This window comes from Dinoponera quadriceps, unplaced genomic scaffold (genome assembly GCF_001313825.1).
Source record: "Dinoponera quadriceps isolate SergipeBrazil2010 unplaced genomic scaffold, ASM131382v1 scaffold1249, whole genome shotgun sequence".
Classification (NCBI taxonomy): domain Eukaryota; kingdom Metazoa; phylum Arthropoda; class Insecta; order Hymenoptera; family Formicidae; genus Dinoponera; species Dinoponera quadriceps.
In genome coordinates, this window is record NW_014555318.1 from 579,043 (window position 1) to 598,150 (window position 19,108).

Genomic DNA, 19,108 nt, shown 5'->3' on the forward strand with positions numbered 1-19,108 from the left:
GCCCGCTCGCTTGCGATTACGATCGATGAAAAACAACATCGCGCGCGATGAACTAAAATCGTGATTGATCACGAACGGATGTTGCGTTCTCTGCAATTACGCGCGCGCGCCATACGTTGCATAATGCGCACGTACGCTTTGTAACATGTATCGAGCGCGCTTGTCGAGCATGATTCCGATTAATTTGTCAACGACGTCATTTATTTCAGCTTCCAAGGCCTGTTTTATTGTAAATCTGGAAGCTGCTACGACCGCCTCTTGTCGCGCGAGCCAAACGACCGATTGAATAAAATGATACTCGCGCAGCGTGTAAACGCCCGGTCGTATTTTCAATAGTTATTTCGCAGCTCTTCAGCAAACCGTGCGAAATCGCTGTCAGTAGTATGAGTGTAATTAACTTCTTCAGGGATGAATTTATTACGATCGGAAAAAAAAAATGAATTTATGTTTCAAAGTGACGTAAATACGGTACGGTATCGATCATATGATGGGATTTCTCTTTTTCGTGTGGAATTTCCGGACGAATGCTTATTCTCGCGGTAACGTCCGTTAAGATGAATATCCTAATTAGTGACAATGTTCAAATTCGTGAGAGTCGCATCTGCTCTTTTTAACAAGTCAAATAATATAGCTCCGTTATCTTAAAAAAGTGTGTTTTTACTTTAAATTGCAAATATTATCTGTTATATCAAGTTTCGAATAAAATTAAAAGCCATGGTGAATACTGGAATGTTATAAAAATGCTCCTAACGATGACAGTTCGAACAGTCACTCACCGACATCTTATTTTCTGCCGACAATGTTCGAATTCAAACAGAAAAATAGAACGTATCTAAATGCACACATATGGATCAGTATCTCTGAAGGGATTAATATTATTATGCATGCGGGAAGTGAGAACGAATATAAAGTCGAACGTTTCCACGATATCGTAATTTCGACGCGCGTTATTTTCGTTCCTCTCTTGTTGCGCGCAAGTTGCGAGTAACGTTAACAAGGAATGTGCGTCTCACTTCTTAATGGTATTACGTCGCGAGCGTCCTCAGAACGTATATGGTAAAAGTTTGCGCGTAAAGTTTCCCCGACGGCGATCGTCCGCTCGCAATTTTCACGATGACTGCTTTTTACATTTCATTCGTCGGAGTGCGCGGAGAATTGGACGCGCGCGCGCGCGCGCTGTCTTCGCTAAACGCTTCGCGCGGGCGAAGTTGCGTGCACGACGCTACTTGCAATTCGAGAGTTCGAGAGCTCGTTAAAATCCATCGAACTATGAGAAAGGCACACATTGCCCTCTTCCTAGTAGTTCCCCAACTCTCGCAACGCTCGGCCCTTAATGCCGTTCTCCTCGTTTGCCTCGCCTATTGTCACCGTGCATTTACCTCGAGCGCATTCGTTCTCCTCAACTTATGAGGAGTCCTAAAAGAGAAACGAAAGAGACGAGAAATGTGTTCTCACGATTGCGTAAATCCGTAACGACAGTGTCGCTGCCCCTCGAAATAGACTTACGCATCCTGAAAATAGGGAAGACTGCAGTTGGTTGACTAAAGGGGCGAGCTAGCTAATTCATTTCTCTTGTTTCCTAACAAATTACAGAATCGAGCGAATAGGCATTATTTCATCTTTAACGTATTTAAAATCACCGCTCGCTCGATTCCGATCGATTAAATCCGCCCTCTTCTTCTACTCCTGATACGATTATTATGAAAACTACCCTCGCACGATCGCACCTCGAGTCGAGAACCACGGCGCGGTTTCGTGCACTGACTGTGTGAATTTGCGGAAACAGCCGTAGTCGCCGCTGTTGCGGATATCTAGAATTAGCTGCTCTCGCGGCTCGTTGTCTGAGTAGTTTGACCCGACGTGTTATTACGGCTTTCCGCCGTTGCCGAAAGCTGTCGTGCAAGGAAGGGAGAGGGCAAAACGCTCACGAGCGCACGGTTAATGGCAAAGTCAGTTTAGCTCACCGTTTGTGCTGAATCCTGAGGCCTCTTCGGGGGTGCAGCGGTACACCGTCCTTCAGCCAGTGCACACTCGGGGGCGGCGAGCCCCTCGTCCTGCATACTAGCTTCACTCTCTCCCGTAACCTCGCTATCGAGTCCCTGAGTTCGGACAACGTAACTTCTCGCACTGAAATCAAAAGTTAGAATCTCGTTAACGCGCGCGCGCGCGCGCGCGTGTGTGTGTGTTAGCGGCGCTTTCGGACGCGCCACCGATACCACAGGGCTTTAATTAACTCGTGCGATATAGTTAAGGTAAGACGACGGCGCCGGTGTACAACGAACGGAAACTGAGTTTGCCCCGAAGAACCGATTTTCACCCTTCGGTGTCAGCGAGATGGCGGATATTCGGCGAGTCCATAAACGTGGACGGGCGCTCGCTTCGTGTCGAAGCGTGAATAAAAGGAAACATAGGAAACACGCGCAAGGAAAGAAACAGAGCGTTTCGGATGGTGTGCGGCAGAAGGAGCTCTTCCTTTCGACAACCGGATACGGCTATCCCACCGATTTTGGCAAAAGGCACCCGGGTGGACGTCACGTTACGCACGGCGTATCGGGCTATCGAGTATTGATTTACAATTTCGTTGCGCTCCAGAGTGCGGGTGTAAAAACGATCCGCTCGGAACGTACATACGCGTGGACGAACGGACAGGCAGATTGCGCATAGAGCGACTGTTCTTCCCTAGGTTCGCCTGGACGTTCAGGCAGATCGCGCGAGAGTGAAATACCTCAGGGTGGAACGCGCGGGTTTATTAAAAAGCCGCGAATCGAACGCGTGTGTACACGCGAGGGAGCTGCGCGTGTGACTTTTCTTTTTTCCCCGGTATAAAATATGATCGCGCGAAACAAAAGCGACCCGGGGGGATAAATGAAGAGGCGGGAGATTTGCGTTAATAAAAACGACGAGAGAGACCACCGTGTGCGCGCGTGTGTGTAGTAGTAGGTTGCGCCGAGATCGCGTGATTTCAAAGGCACGATATAGAATTCCCGCTGAAAATACAGTTCAATGAGCTCTCTCTCTCTCTCTCTCTCTCTCTTTCTCGTCCATTATATTCATGTCGCATGACAGGGAATGATAATAAGGCGCCGTTAGCAAAGATTTCTTTGTCAGACTCTGCGTGGCGTAGGACGTCGCCGTCACCGTTTGATTTATTGTGTTTTCACGTGCATACGGCGATCGCATTCGCCGCAAATATATTTCTCCTCGTGTGTCGCGTGTAAATAAAATTGATGTCGTCTCGTAGATGCGTTTGGGAAATTGAACGTGTACGAAGCACGTGGCTGGTCTCCAACGATGACAACGACGACGATAACCGACTGCTCGCTCCCTGGCTGGTTTCGCCGGCGTGAGCGAGTGCCGGTCGATTGACGGACAATTAAGAGCGATAATTATGTTCCGCCGATCTCGCAGAGACGGCGCGCGGACCGCCACGCGACGGATAGACGACATAATAAGCCACGAAGTAATCTCGATTGAAAAATGTTTTACGGTTCACCGTCTGCAAAGTTAACGAGACTTATCGTCGTGGAAACTTTAGTTTCGGTAACTGTCCTTTCCTCCCTCCTCTGTCAGGCAGACAATCCGCCTTCAAACGGAAGAATTACCGATGTCATTTCGACTCGGGCATGCGACGAGTATAATAACAACAGTCGGAGCGCGCTTCGGAAACTTTATTTTGTTGTTCGCGATTTCGAGATGTTTATTTTCCACGCTAATCGGTCCGATGAAGTCCCTCCCCCCCTCCCCCTCCCGCCGGGCTTGTCGACGTCGCTCGGATATTTGTCGTAAATTCGCCGTGGCGCTTCGTCGAAGATGTAATCGATAGCGCTCGATTTGCATAACAGATTCTTCGCTTAATTGGAACACGACACGCCCACGATTCCTTTGATTTAAATTAGTTGTCGTGCCCTCGGAAAAACGATTCGATATCCTCCCCCCCTCCCCTCCTCGTTGTATCGAGAGCAAGATACTACTGCGGACGATGCGTAATAAAAAAAAAATGAATGTTCCCTGATAAGGAATAATCACGTAGAGGCAAAAGCGGGACGGTGAATAATCAGCGGGTGGCGGCGTGTACCAAGCAGACGGGAGGATTTATACTTGCCATTGCGATCACGTAAAGTAATACCGATCGTATTGTTTCGAACACGCGAGAACATGATCCCCTTTACTCCCCTCCCGGCCCCCTTTAATACCGTTTCTTGCGTTATTGCGCGGCTATTAAATTAATTTTGCGAATCGATGAACGCTCATCCATCACATTCGCGATTATACACGCTCTCTCCCTCTCTCTTTCTCCCTTCTATTTCCGATGGTATGGTTTACGATAGGTGGTGTGTAAAATTCGTATAAATGCATGCGCATGCGGGAGGCGTCCGCTATTTATTCACGAAATTCTCGCTTGATAGTTAAATACATTATAACTACCGTGCGCTCTCTCTCTCTCTCTCTCTCGGCGCGCCGCGACCGAAAACCATGCGGGATAATTGCGTCACGATGAAGTTTATCGAAAACACGACGCGACCTGATTATCTTTGACGCATCGCGCCGCGCGCGCACGGAAAACGCCTACAGCGTTTAATATGTCGTACGTACCATAGCGTATAGCGTGTACTTGCCAGACCTGCGACATATGAAATACGGAATATTACGGGGCCAGCTTTGGGAATTGAGTCAGCGGTTTCGCGTCTCAAAGACTCCGCGCGGAGCTTACTAACGCCGCGAATGCGAATACGTTATTTCAACGTGAGCGTCTTTTGGTGGAGCGAGAGGGCCGGCGAACGAAAAACGAATTCACGCGGTGAATTTTGAACGGCGGAGTCGTTTGCGAATAATTGAGTCGGTAAGACAGAGAGAGTTTATTATCTCGTGGGATAGGAGTATCTCTTTAGGCACACACGGAGAAAATAAATCTCGCTAGAACGGCAAATTGTTTTAATATAGTGACAGCAAACAAAATTTGTCTGGACGATTGAGGGAGGGAGAGAGAGAGAGAGAGATTACAATTTACGTGCGTGTATACCGCGAAATAAAAGCTGCGGAATCGTCGAATTTGGCGTGGGAATAAGACGACGGAGCGCAAGGTTAGAGGAAACAAGGTTGGATAACGCGAAGGAACGAACGCCGTCGGTTCGGATTTTCCAGGTGCAACTGCAGCGAATTCGATCGGTGCAGTCGTCTCACGACGGTTGTCAATGTCCTTTAGCGACAAACCGTGTTATCGAATCCTTGTTCAAAGACATAGATTTTCCCCCCGCTTTTTATACGCGTGCCGTCGAATAAGCGTTTTTCCTTTGTGAGACGCTGTCGGACTCCTTCGCGCGGATAGAAACCAATGGGACGAAGCGAGTAAAGAGAACATTGCCAATAAACTTTGCGAGGGGTGCAGAGAGGGAAACGATATTTTTATCGACGCTAACGTAACACATTAACTGGTGTTAATGCGTTGAAATTAAATGGAATTATAATGTGCAACGTTATTACGCTCTCTTTAATCCTCTCTGCTGGCCCAAATTTGCGGTGTGTACGTGTAAATATGTGATGTATCATTTACTTTTATTCCCGCTAATTAATTCCCAGCCGGCATCGTGTTGAACTCTTTACTTCTTTTGCGCGATGTTTTCTCGCGAAATTAAATCCAGACGGAACATTTTATACATGGCATTACTATGAATTAATGTGTTTCGCAAAAGTAAATGATAATATTGGTACTGCGTGCGAATTACTCATCAGAGAGTAATATGCGTTGAAAAGAGATTTTGAAGATGAAAATTTCGCCGGTGCAGGTGCACGAAACGCGGTCAAATTGACACGTGGTGTCCCATTCAATCTTGATCACTCGTTTCGCAGACACTCGACGCTCGGTTTGATTTTAAATGAAACCTAATCGCTCGCTACACCCGAGGGAAAAAAAAAGAAAGATCGACAGTTTCGATAAAATGAAACGGTGAAAAATACATCCAAATAGAACGTCGGGGTCGAATTAATCGTTGAAAATTCAGTCCGTTATCACCGCTTTCGGGACAATTCGTTCGCCCGGCAATTTTCCCGCGGACACCCCCCGCGATATGGGGAGGTATTTCTCGGATTCGGGACGCGAAAGAGAGGCGGGAGAAAAGAAAGCAGCCGACTGCGCAATTTCAGCGGGTGTAAAAAACGCTGTAAAGCAGTTACGACACCGCCGCCGGTACGTATCATCAGCCGCGACGATAAACGGCGATCGTGGTGAAATTTGTATAATGCTCCGCTAACGGCCGTCGTATTTTTGCGCGCGGCATTAAACCGGATTAAGCCGCGACCGTGTTCGCTTCATTCCGCTCGCCGGAAGTGCTTTCGCGCGTCTCGCTGAAAGCCGGAGCGGAAGCTCGCCCGCTCGCGGCCGGCGCGATATTTGAAATTCGCTCGGGCGGGGAGGGGGAAAAAAGAGCATTCTCTCGCGCGTCTGATTCTCCCGGCACTTTATTATTCGCTATTAACCAGCTACGCGGATGGATCGTGCAAGACCATGAAGGACCATCCGTGTCGTTAAAATGCGTGCATAAATATTGATCAAGGCGCGACTACGTCGATGAAAAAGAAGAAGAGAGCCGGGGCTGTAGAGAGAACGTGGCAAAAGTGGACAGCCGCGCGGTGTTCGAAACGTCATTTAACGATTAAGCGCGGGAACGCCGCAAACTCGAATTTACTCGGCGCTCGCGGCTCTCGATCGGAACGGAATTCGGGTCCGCGAGGATTTATGTTGAAATTCCCCGGCCGAAGGACCGCCGGGCCGGCCGTGGAAAAAAGGACGACGGAGCGTCAGGTGCAGCGCGCCGGATAATGACGCCCGACGCGGATCAACCTGGCGAAAATGTGGAAAAGCGTTTTACCGTCCGGTCGATCTTCGTCGCGCGCTCTGCCAGGTCGGAATTAATTTTTCATCGGGTCGCCGGCTGCATTTCAAACTTCGTGAATAACCTCCTCGCGACGAAGCGGGGGAAAAATACGGTTAGGATAAGCCGCGACTTCGAAACGGGAACAAGGAGGAAAACGCAATATTCATCGACGGTGAGGGAATGTGAGCGCGGTGATCGTTGGATCAGTCTGAGAAATTTACTCGTCGCGAGATATGCTGTCACTTTATGGATTTAAATCGGCTGTTTCGAGCGTTATCCGACCCTTTTTCCCATGTTCTTTTTTCTTGAAAGATAAACGTTTAAATAAAACTGAACTGTCTCTCTCTCCGACTCATATTCAATTTATTGAAATGAAATTTTTACCTTCCAAAGTATCTGGAGTATTTTATTATATATATTTCTTTGAAGATATATCTTCCGTCTAGCAACTATGGTTATTAACCATATACAGTAATTAATATATTTACTATACTAAAAATTTAGTGTTAAAACGGTCTATCGAAATTCTTGTGTTACTTCAACATGGGGAATACGTTGAAAAATACGCAAATACATGTTAAATTCACATATTAACCTTGTCAACATGTTACCTTGTAAAATATATTCACCTTGTTAAAGTAATACGAAAATTTCAGTGGATCGTTTTTGACACAAAATTTGTTACCGTGCAATAATTAATTTGATAAAATCCAAAATCGAAATTTCTCGCGACCAGCCAGCAACGTCCGATTCGAAAAACACGAGCTACCTCGTGATCGGTCGACGATATATCGGGGTGCGACACCTCGGAAAAAAACGTTCGCTTGGCGCAAATTTCCGTCAAAGAAACGAGGAATCTCACGGTACTTTCCACTCGTTCTCGGATTCGTCGAAACGCTCGCGTCTTGGAACGTCCATACAGCGAGGGTGGGTTCCGCCGAGCAAAAGGAAGCTCGAAAACGAGGACGGAAAAAAGGTGAAGTACAGAGCGGTCGCCAGGCGGCATGTCGTACGCTGTCGCGGGCTTGAAAAATGCCGGACGAACGACGAGGAGAGGGCGTTTGATTAATGAACGCGTCGCCGAAAGAGCAAAATAACAAATAGCGCGCGTAGCGTCGGAGGGTTGTAGCCCGCCATCCTCCGCGCGGTTGCTTGATTCACCGCGCCGTTGCATGACGAGAGGCGATGAGGGTTGCAACGACGCTCGGTTGAACACGAATACGGCCCTTTTATCATAATTCGAAGGCAGTTTACGCCAAGTCGCGCGCGAGCGACTTTAATTCCATCCTCACGGCCGGCTTTTTAAAGGGTATTTTAGCGCGCCGTTCAGTCCACCAAGATATTGTGACGTCGCGCGCCAGGCCGTTGTCTGTAAAAAAACGTCGCGAAGAAGAACGGCAACGGCGGAATCGCTAAGATCGAAACCGTGGAGCGTCTCTCTTAGCGTTAAAAATGTCATTAGGAAAGAGGAAATCTGACATCGCATTCCTGTCGGAGAAGTAATTTCGAACATGTACGTTCGGAATGTTCTTTCGTGGCTCGCCCGTTTCTGTCGAATCTCACTCGATTCCCTCGACAAGAATCTTTCGATATCGCGCTGACATGACGATGCACGCGACGTCAAGCGTGACGTTAAATCCGATATCAAGTCGCATATAGCTGTTCGAGCCGCCATTATTTTATTATGTCGCTTTATCTTCGCGTTCACACCGACAACACAGTCGGATGTCTCCCCCTCTCTTCCTCCCTTTTCTCTTTTATTCCTCCTTAATTCTTCACTGCATTGTCGGTATCGTTGTATTTTATACAAACGGCATGCGAATAACCTTTCGACTGTACACTTCTGAGAAATCGTTCACACCGTAAACAGGGTCACAACGATCCTGTACGATTTTCTAAATTCCATATTTGAAAAGCTTGTAAAAGGAAAGAGATGGACAAAATTCTAGAATACAATGTAACTCTTCTACTTTAATATTTGATCATGCGTTCGTAGAAAATCAAGTTTTAAGTTATTGAAAAGAATTCGAACTTAGACAACGGTCTCGCAAATGGTAAAGTTTCACTTAAAAAAATCTAACGGATAGAACGACACTTTGACGATTTTTCGCGAGTGGAGAGAACTCATAGATCATATATTTCTCGTCGCTATAACTCTTCAAACGCAAACTGACCACGTCTATTTGACCCATAATTCGGTCAAAGGGACCATTCGAATTCTCTCCCTCATTTTGGATATTTTAATAGCGACAGCGCGAGGGCGCGAGGAAAGGTCGCACAGTGCGCATGACAATTTTCGACCCGCTGGAAGATGCGATAACGTACTAGCGATTTCATGCTGTGCTTATTTGCTTTGAAACGATTAATGCGGGCGTGCACATCGTCAGTATGACTCTGTGAGTTTGCACCTTTGTCCGATGTGGATAATCATTTCCAATTCAGGGAATAGTTCGGTCGTACAGAGAGTGGTTCCGGTTACCCAGCCTGTAATCGAGTCTGCGCGAGTATACGCTGATGAGCTATGATCAGCTGTGCGGGGCTGATTACCGATCGCTGTCAACAGATATTTAATCGTTCGCGTCGATTAATTTTCCTAGCACATTTATCTGTCCCGCATCGTTTGATACCGGTAGATAATTACTTCGCTAATAACGGGCTGAATGTACGGACATCTAAAAGCTCACCGCTTCAGAGGTGACATAATTGCGATACGCGTATCGACGGATCGTTGTTTGTGTTACAAAAAGCATACGAGCGCCGGCGATGTGTGTGTATGCACACTCGCGTGTGTGTATACGCTCCACGTGGGCGCGTACGGGAAATAAAATTAGCGACGAAGAAAGGAGACGAGCGGGGGCGTTTTAGTTAAAATCAGCGCGAGAACGTCGAAACGAAGGGCGGACTTTGTCTTCTTCCTTTTTTCTACATGTCGTATTTCCGTCGAGCGGCTGTTACTCGACCGATTATCCACCATATTTTTTAAGTTCGACCCAGAAACGCGCGAGCGGATTGCGGCGCGAACGACGCAGTAAAACGTATTTACGGCGTGTTTTCGCGCGAAAGCCGCGTTGTTTCGCCGATGATTTCGCTTCTTTACGCCTCGCGCTGTCTCGTTCGCCCGCCGAAAAAAAAAGAGGATTAGGCGTTGAGCAAATGCGAGCGTGAGGAAACGTAAAACGCGCGATATTATCGGCACGTTAAAATCATGACGCTTATCGCGCCGTTAGTCCGAAAGAATTAATGACACGCACGCTGCGTGTCTGTTACATACATCCGATTCCCCTGACTACGGAATTTATTTCGATTATATTATGAATATGCGAAAGGAGAGAAATATTTTTGCCGCAAATTTTTCGACCGATCTTCTTATCTTACGCTTGTTTCTCGAACATCCCCGCCGAAAGACGACACGGTTGCACGTGCACAGGTGAAATAACGAGTTCTGATTTCCGCCCTACTTCGCGATCTCCCGCACGTCGTCGTCGTATCGATCCCTCCTCGGCGCAAAATAAAAAGAAAAAAGATAGAGTGTAAGAGAGAGATAGAGAGAGAGAGAGAAAGAGAGAAAATTGAACCGTCTTACTGTGCTGTGCTGTGAAAGTTATCCGATTTGCTCGCGGTAATTCTCAAACTCGCCTACTAGCCGTAAAATCCGGAAACTTTTTCGGGGTTGTCCGTTGGTTTCCCGGCTATTACTCTGCGCCGACCGTATGTATATACGTATTCACATACATATATATACGCGGTGTACGGCCGCATACGAAACCGTGGAAACATCGTAGCTCGTAATCAGTCGTACGTGCCAAGCGTACGAGGAGATTAATGCCCGGGGCTGAAACGTCGCATAAATATCAAAGGTTTGCCGTGTACGAAGATTCGATGTAATTTTCTCCGTATACATTCTCTATCTCATTCTCTCTTTCTATCTATCCAGGTGAGAGGTCATTATTGGCGACTGATTCAAAATTTCGTCCAGACAAAAATAAACAGAAAGAGAGAGAGAGAGAGAGAGAGAGAGAAGAAAGGAGGGAAAAGCGTTTATCATAGTCCTAGAATAGGACGTAAAGAACGTGTGAACAATAAACATGTTGATAAGTTTATACAACGATAGAAGTAAAGCAGTTATGAATCAAATATGTAACTAAGTTTGAAATGAAAAATTGAAAGGAAGAACAAATTATTGGAAAGAAAAATGATTACAGTCAGAGAGAGAAAAAAAGAGAAAGAGAGAAACTTGATTATGCAAATTCTGGAAAGATGGAAAGAAAGGCTCATCACCATTGATAGAATTGAATTCGAGCGCGCTGATATCACGTGGGTTTACGCGGTCTCGCTAGCAATCAATGCGGCGATCACGATTATGGCGGGCTCGTTCGTAACGCGCGGACCGACGGCGCCTTCCCCTCATTAGTTCGGAGAAGGAAGATTACCACCGGCCGGAACGAGCCGCCGGAAAGAGGAAAACGCAATTTCTTGCCGGTGTTTTTCGTTTTAATTGCGGCCGGGCGAGTTAACGAGATAGCGCGCGTTACTACGGCCGCATTGAGACAAACTTATTCTCGTTTCGTTTTCACGAGGCCGCGGCGGCCTAACGTTTACGCTCGCCGGGTGTAAAGAGAATGATTTAGGGCGACCGACGTCGCCCGTATTCGGTCCCTTTTTAACGGCCTCGTAGTCGCTCTGCGTTCGTGCTAATGAAAATCTCATAAATATAAGTTACTTATTTATAAACCTTATCATCTCTCACGATATAGTATCTCATCTCCCAAACAGTAATATCGTTGTATCTCGACGAACATTCGGACAATTCCGGCATCCGAATTCGTCAATTCAAAATTTACGCGTATCGAGTACTCAATCGGCGCGCGTAAGCGCCACTGAAATGACTGAAATGACTCGCGAAAATCCTAGCAATTTGTTAACATTTACGCGCGAGCCCTGAAACGCGGGCGACAGGCGAAAAAGCAGCGCGCATTCCTGCCTCCTATGCTCGAGAGCAGTAAACTCCTTTTTCACGAGCGTCGTTTCGCGCGAGGTCCTTCCGCATTGTCACCGCCCACGATACGCATCTTATTGCCTTTTATCGCGCCGTGGGTCCCCATAAAACCACAACATAACGGTCTAATTTGTCGTGCCCGGGAATGGTCCCCGCGCGCTCGCGGGAATAAAGTTATTTTTACAGAGATGAGGCCGTTCCTTCGCGCACGCTCTCACATCCCTCCTCCTCTCTTTCTCTTCCTACATCGCCGAGTCGGAAAACATTCTAGCATGCTCGGGCTCGAATAAACAAAGCGACCGTGAGCGGGAGAAAAGCACCGCGCCGTCCGCAGTTTTCATCGTTCGCGGCCCCGAATGCGGCCGGCGAATCGCTTTGCCAATAATAACGCGATAATTGCACCGCGTGCTTTATTTTCTGTTTGCCAGCCAACGCGGAAATATCGACGTCGCTTTTTCCGCGCGATCCGTCCGACGATTCGCCGGGGAATACGGCTGGAAAATACGACTGGTAGAATCGAAATGGTCGCGAGAACAAGCTTTCCTCGCGCAATAGTCTGTTCAATTCTCGGTCAGACTTAAGTAGAAAAGTGATGCCAATCTCGATCCAACGAGAATGAGCAGGATGCACGTTCGACAGGCACCATCGAGAGAGAGAGAGAGAGCCGCGTCGTCGTTGACGCGATTCTTCCGCCCGCCGCAGCTTTTACCTCGGTCGACCGCGATTTTATAATAATTCGACGGTGCTTTTTCACCCGGCGATTTACGAGCGCGTCGTTCTCGCGCTTGTAAAAAAGGGAAAAAAATAACGAGTGGCGAAAAAAAAAAGAAATGAAAGGCGTGACTCGGGGCGAGAGGAAAAAATGGCACGGGACGTAGCAGCGGTTGCGTGGCGAGCTTGCGAATAAGCGAGCGCGCGCATAACTGTAGCGCGATGTTCGATAAACTGCCCGTGGGTCCTTTTTGCGCGGCCGCGATATTTTATTTACCGGTAAAGTGTATTTGTGCATCCGCTCGCACCGTCGGAACGGGAAACGGGGAAAAAATGCCGCAAAAGCGACCGTACCTAGTGCGAGATTTTCATGTGCTCTTCTATTCTCTCTCTCTCTCTCTCACTCACTCACTCATTCGCTCTGTCTCTCATATTCGTTTCTCCGTACTCTCGTACGCACGAGACTCGTTCTCATCTTTCGCATCTCATTCCCCAATAGCAATTTTCTTTCACGGCTCGTCACGTGCGCGCTTTAAATGTACAACGTTGTACACCTCTCGATTAAAAGGTGAATTTTTCCTCGGTAACGATGCTTTATAAGTTCAAAAATGGGGAAATGGGTTCTCGAAAGGGAAAATAAGACAATTTGATTGATTCACGGCCGAGTCGATCGATGGGAAGTAATTTACTTAAGATTTACTTCAAGCAAATTTTCTTGCGCGAAACTTTCATTTCTACGTCGAATCGTCTCACGAGCGAGCTTTCCTCACGAACGTGTCTCGGTTGACACACGACGCGACGACGAAGAATCTCTCGTCTTTGCGAGGCGAGCTCGGGACTGCTTCGAGGTTCTTCCGAGGCCTAGAATTCTTCTGCATCGCCCGTAATGAAGCCCCGCTCTCGTTTGCACGCGATGTCCTTTCCTTCCGCGATCGTGGGTGTAATTTACCGGGCGTATCTTTCGGCGTCGCGCCACCGCCGTGACGGCCTGCATAATTCGAGTCCCCTCGCGCGCGTCTATACAGTCAGATAGCGGGGGGGGGGGGTTTNTTGTAATTCCGCGAGTTTTCATACTAAATTCCATTACACGCCTGAGCACCTGTTTCATTACGTTGTGCGTCATATGTATCATTGATAGTCGGACACATATGAGAACGCGACCGCAGTTATGGGATTCGAACGAGAAATCGGGCATAATTTGCGAAACTTTGTTCCGATAATAATTTGCTCTCGATTCGATTAATAGCATCATAGAAAGTGAATAATTTCAGGGCCGCTGTTAACGTCAACATCAAAAGTAACCGAAGCAAAGGCCACGCTCAGAGAAACGATGAGATTTAACTGCTATTATTAAGTCGTTTCTCTTAGTGTAATAAGCGCCTTTGCACAGGCCTCATTCATTATCTATTTGTGTTTAACTTCGTTTGTTATCCTGTTCAGCTATTTTGGATAGAATTTTAATTTGCCACCCGGTTACCGAGATTAGTCGGAGATATCAGGTTACGCGAATCGCATCGGGGAAGAAATTTCGTTTCTCGAGATTCCACTGTGATGTAGCACGTTACTATCATTACATAAATCTTCTTTAGACGCTCTGTATGTGCGTGCAGGTGTATGTTGCGTGTATGTGTGCTCGAGTGGAATGTTCGTAAGAGAGCGCGTTCGTTGACAGAAGACGTAAGTTTCCGGCTCGCATGCACTTTGTGAGCAAAGCAGACACAGGACCGTACAGCGATCATACGAGGCGCAGAAATAGTAATTTATCGATGTGGAGAGAGAACGCCGCCGGCATGCCTGGCGGAAAGCGCAAAAATATAGCACGCACGCGTACCTTAACCGGCGAACTCGCTCTATTCTCGCGCATTACTCCAATTAAACGACGCGAGCAGCGGCTGCAGCCGAGGGGTGCAAAGTAAATTTGTCGAAAGTTCGGGCGTTCGTAGCTCTTAAATAACCGGCTCCGATGTCGCGCATCGAGCCGGGGAAAGTCGTAAGATGACAGACCGTCTCGTTAGTTAAGCCGCCGTGTATCATCCTCTTGAATTAACACAGGCAATTGCACGAATCGATTTCCCACGAATTTTCGAGGCTAAAGTTTTACGGAAAAACCGTCTCCCTTCGCATATCTTGCTGTGCTACCAATTTATATGAAAATTCAAACGCGAAACTATAATTTATATTAAATTTTCTACTTAAACATTATTTTTGGGAACCAAAGTCAAAGTTGGTTGATTTGGTCTTCAGTTAATTAGTCTTATTCTGACCTTATTTTAGGGCATGCTTACTTAGGGCCACTACAGACTTGGGCGCGTTCTGATTAATTTCTACCCGTTGTAAACTTCTTTTCTCACATAGAATCACGTAGGAACCTAGCCCGGAGATCACTTTCACGACTGACGTTTTTGCGATTAACTATTTCCCAGGGATTATGAATTCCCGCGGTAATGTCGCATTATTTCGTACTACTTTGTGCGACTTTTGCCGCTCGCGGCGGTAGCCCGCGCGCGCCTCTCCCTTCCCCCTTTTCTATTTTAGTTTCCCGTAGATTACAACCGGTAGCACGAATCCGAACTATTATTAGGCGACGCCGCTCCCTGCTTCTAGATCGTATTATTTGTTTGACCTCGCTTTCCCGTGCATCTTCGTGTTTGCGCAGCACGTAGCGCCCGGTTGTGCGTCTTGTTGCCGCGAAATTTGCAATTACGCGATCGCTTCCGCGTGCGTTAGAATGTCCGCTGCATCGAACGCGGGGATTATTCGAGGCCGGCGAAACCCAATCGAATCTCTCTCTCTCTCGTATCGGAAACTGAATTTAAATAAATAACGAGCTTATCGCCAAGTACGAGAGGTACCAAGGTTCGTGCGAAGGGAACGCCGTTTCGCTTCTCTTCGCGTTCCACAATTAACGATGTCGCGCAACGAGAAGTCACACTCGAGCATCGTCGACGCGTACTCTCGGACGATCTGAGATAGAGAGGTCACAGGAAAAGAGATAAACTGCAGCGCGCAGTCAAGATGGGAGTCGCGCGAATTAAATTAGATTTAATCGCTTCCCCTTCCTGCCCTTTTCCGGCGGATTAGAAGTGGCGAAGGGCCGTAATTCGACGACTGCACGTTGCACGCTGGAATTTCGCGGAACTTTTCTCCCCTTCTTATTTCCCTCACACGCGCGGTCGATGCGAAAGTCTCGTAATTTCATCGCCAAATTGCTACCTCCCTCCCTCTCTCTCTCAGTCGCGGAAAGAGAAAGCATCGCGCCGCCAGCGAGACGCGCAAATAAACACACTCGCGACGTTTCGATCGATTTACCTAGGCGTCCGTGTGTTTAACATTTAAGGGCGCGAGAGAGATGTCGCGGAACGCGAGATATCGGAAACAGAAGTGGCTTAAACAAACGCCCGGGAACGCGGGCGTTGCCCGCCCACCCATCGTCGAGCGGGAGCGCGCGTTTACGCTGGAGGTAACCCAATTCCGACCTGACTGCAACCTTGCCGGCGTAGTAGTCAACCCTCGACACTTCGTCGCGAGCACAAAAGCTCGGCCAACCAATGGCGTAATTAACGAATATAAAATCGCGAATATGACTCATTTCATATGAATCGATTATACAGCGTCTTGCCTAAAGTTCATTCAGGTTAAGTGAAACTCGCTATCTCATCGCGATCACATCCAACTTCTCCATCTTTCGACAAATTAGATCGGTTTCATCCGCTTGAAACCAAATAAAAGGAACAAAGAAAGACGTTGCGAAGGTGATGGCAAACAGCCGGTAAGAGCGACGGGCTACAGGATCCGTCGTTGAATGCTGGCTGGGAGAATTTCTAACGGGAGGATAAGAGCACGAGAACGTTTAGATACGCGTGAATCGCAGGTAATCGAAACGCGCAGATCGCCGTTCACGGGTGAATTTTCAAGCGACGAGCCCTTCGCCATCGGCTAGCTACGCCATTGGCTGACTGGGCGCAAGGCAGCGGTGAGCCCGCCGATCCTCCTTCTTCTTCTTCTCAACCCCGCCAGCAGTGAAGGAGCTAGCTGAGTATAAACAGCTCGCGGAGCGCCATTGGGGGAAGCATTAGCGAGTGTTAAGCTAAATAAACACTCGTCTGGCGAGGACCGCGGCGCGTTTACAACGAGCGCCGCTCCCCCCCCCCCCCCNTCAATGGTTTTCCACCGGCGGAAACTCATCACCACCGGCACCGTCATCGAGCGGTTCGCGCTGACAACGCGGCGGCTCGAGCTTCCTCCCCTCCCTTGGCTGTGCTTGTCGCGTCTAATAAGCTACTTCAATGTTAAGCAGTCTCCTGACCTCCCTCTCTATTTCTCTGTGCATCACAAATTGGAATTTGTTCTCCCCGGCTCTTAAAAAAGTTATTGCTGGCATCTTTTAAATCAGCGAGCTATAGGTCACTATCTTCAGTTACAAAGCGCTGATTCTTCGTCAGCAACTTCATCTCGTCCTGCGTCTTAGTTCATTATCATCGTTATGATTTTGCGATATATTACTGTACGTCATCAAGCTTTAATTTATATAATCATGTACTTTAATTGGTACATACATTAAAAACGCATATCTTAGTGTGGGATATTTTTTGCTCTGCTAATATTTCTTTGTGTGTATAATACACACACACAATCGAATTAAAAATACATTAAAGTATAAGACGTGTTATTTTCATACTTTCAAGTGTTATTTTAACGCGTTTAATATCGACTCAGCACAAAATATTGAGATAACATAAACCCAATATGTTGAATTAAAACATAATTACGTTAAGAATTTAACACGAAAATGTTAACAAGGACCGATTTTAACACAAGCATAAAATGCTTTTTCACCGTGCATTACTAAGCGCTGAGCTACCGCCGCGGCTTTCGACGCATTATGAAAAGCGCGTCCGGGGGGGGGGGGGGGGGGGGGGAAGATGGAGAGATAATGAAGAAAACGTCGAGACTCTCGACATGCGTGACAATGGGGCGTCCTTTTCGAGAAGGCAAAGGAGAAAAAAAATGTTCTCGCCGGACAGACGCGTGGTCGCCGTGCGGCTCCTCCGCTTCGCTTTCACGTCGCGTGCTTCTCGAGCGCGACTCGACGAGCGATCGCAGCACCGTCGATGTCGCGTCGCGGGGGTGCGACAAACACGCGACGCGCAGCGGGACGCTCGGCGTCGATTGCTTAATCGACGCTACTCGAGATTAGCGGCCACCGGCGCTAATGCGCGCCGCTCTCCACACTACGATGCCATTAAGCGCGTACTTAGCGCCATGAGCGAGTAGATGGATAGATAGAGGGAAGAGATCGTGTGAGAGGGAAAGAGAGAGAATGAGTGAGAGTGCGGAAGCATAGCGCGAGCGGAGCGGTAAGAGAGAGAGAGAGAGAGAGAGTGAGTGAGGAACACCGCAACAGGAACAGGGAGGGATCGACTGAAAGCTCTTTTAGCTAGCCTCAGGACGCAGGAGAGAATCGAGCGCGACGTCGTCTCGACAAATCCGTTCTTATTCGAACCTCCGCACCCCCAGTCGTTACCTCTCGCTCCTTACAGGGCTTAACATTCCCTGCCTCGATGTCGTGTACGGTCGCGGGCGATGTTAGGATTAATGCACGGATCTTATTAAGTAGAATCGCGAGCAGACGCCCGTGCCGGTTTCAAGCGCCCCGGCTTGATTAATTTCGAACTTCCGCGCGAATAGCGTCGTGACGCTTCGGGATTAGTAGCGGTGATCAGAGAAAGCACATGTGCCAAATCCGAATCGAATGAAGGCAATTGGATTCGGGCGTGTTTGAACGTATGGCCAGTCACCGAAAGGTTGCAACACTTTATTCGAGTGTTGACACTTATGAGTCCCGCGACGTATCTTGTATCCAGTAGGAAAATGTGTTTCCTGAAAGTTGCCTCTTTTAGGCAAAAGAGGCAACCTTCTTGTGACCAATATAATGACTTATCCAATAGTTTACTAACGTCGAAGATGCAACGTGATATACGAATACGGACAAACTATGTAATGCCTGATGCGAGCTGATCCTGCGCGATAATCGCGTCCAAAGATCGTGTGTGTGTGTGTGTGTGTGAGGGGGGGTGGGAAGTAATAGTAATAGTATCACTTTATATCGATCTTGCCTTTTATCACCCCTGCGGCCGTTTCTCCGCGCGGAGGCCGCACAACAGCCCGAGAATACCGAAAGCGGTCGCGCCGTAAATGTAGATTGAGATAATAACAGGAAATTAAAGCGTGAGAAGTGTGTCGAAAAGCCGCGAATCGGGCGGTAAAGGAAGAGGCGCAGCCGCGGAGGCAGAGGAAGGAGGTGGAACGGGGAGTGAAAGAGAATTTTGTGAGAACTTTATGAATTGTCGCGAATTCGCGAAATCGCGTAACGCGTATGTCATCGAATTTAGTTGAGCGAAAAAAAATCTCGCTCGCGATAGCCCGACACGTAAATCCTGATACATATAAGACATTTAATAAAGCGCACGATAGAGCGAGGGCGAATACCGGCGATTTCCAGCGCGCGGCAAAAATAAGCCAACAGGAG

At 47.8% G+C, this 19,108-nt stretch overlaps 1 protein-coding gene across 1 annotated transcript in view; it reads right to left on the reverse strand.

Annotated features, from left to right (window-relative positions):
* Positions 1-14,980, reverse strand: part of LOC106743804 (pro-neuregulin-2, membrane-bound isoform-like) — a 117,185-nt gene extending 102,205 nt beyond the window's left edge. Inside the window, exons 1-2 of the mRNA XM_014618002.1 lie at positions 14,865-14,980; positions 1,965-2,127 (exon numbers count right to left, since the gene is read on the reverse strand). Of these exons, the coding sequence (XP_014473488.1) occupies positions 1,965-2,127; position 14,865 (164 nt within the window). The 5' untranslated portion in view covers positions 14,866-14,980. The remainder of the gene's footprint in view (positions 1-1,964; positions 2,128-14,864) is intronic.
* Between the last annotated feature and the right edge of the window lie 4,128 nt (positions 14,981-19,108).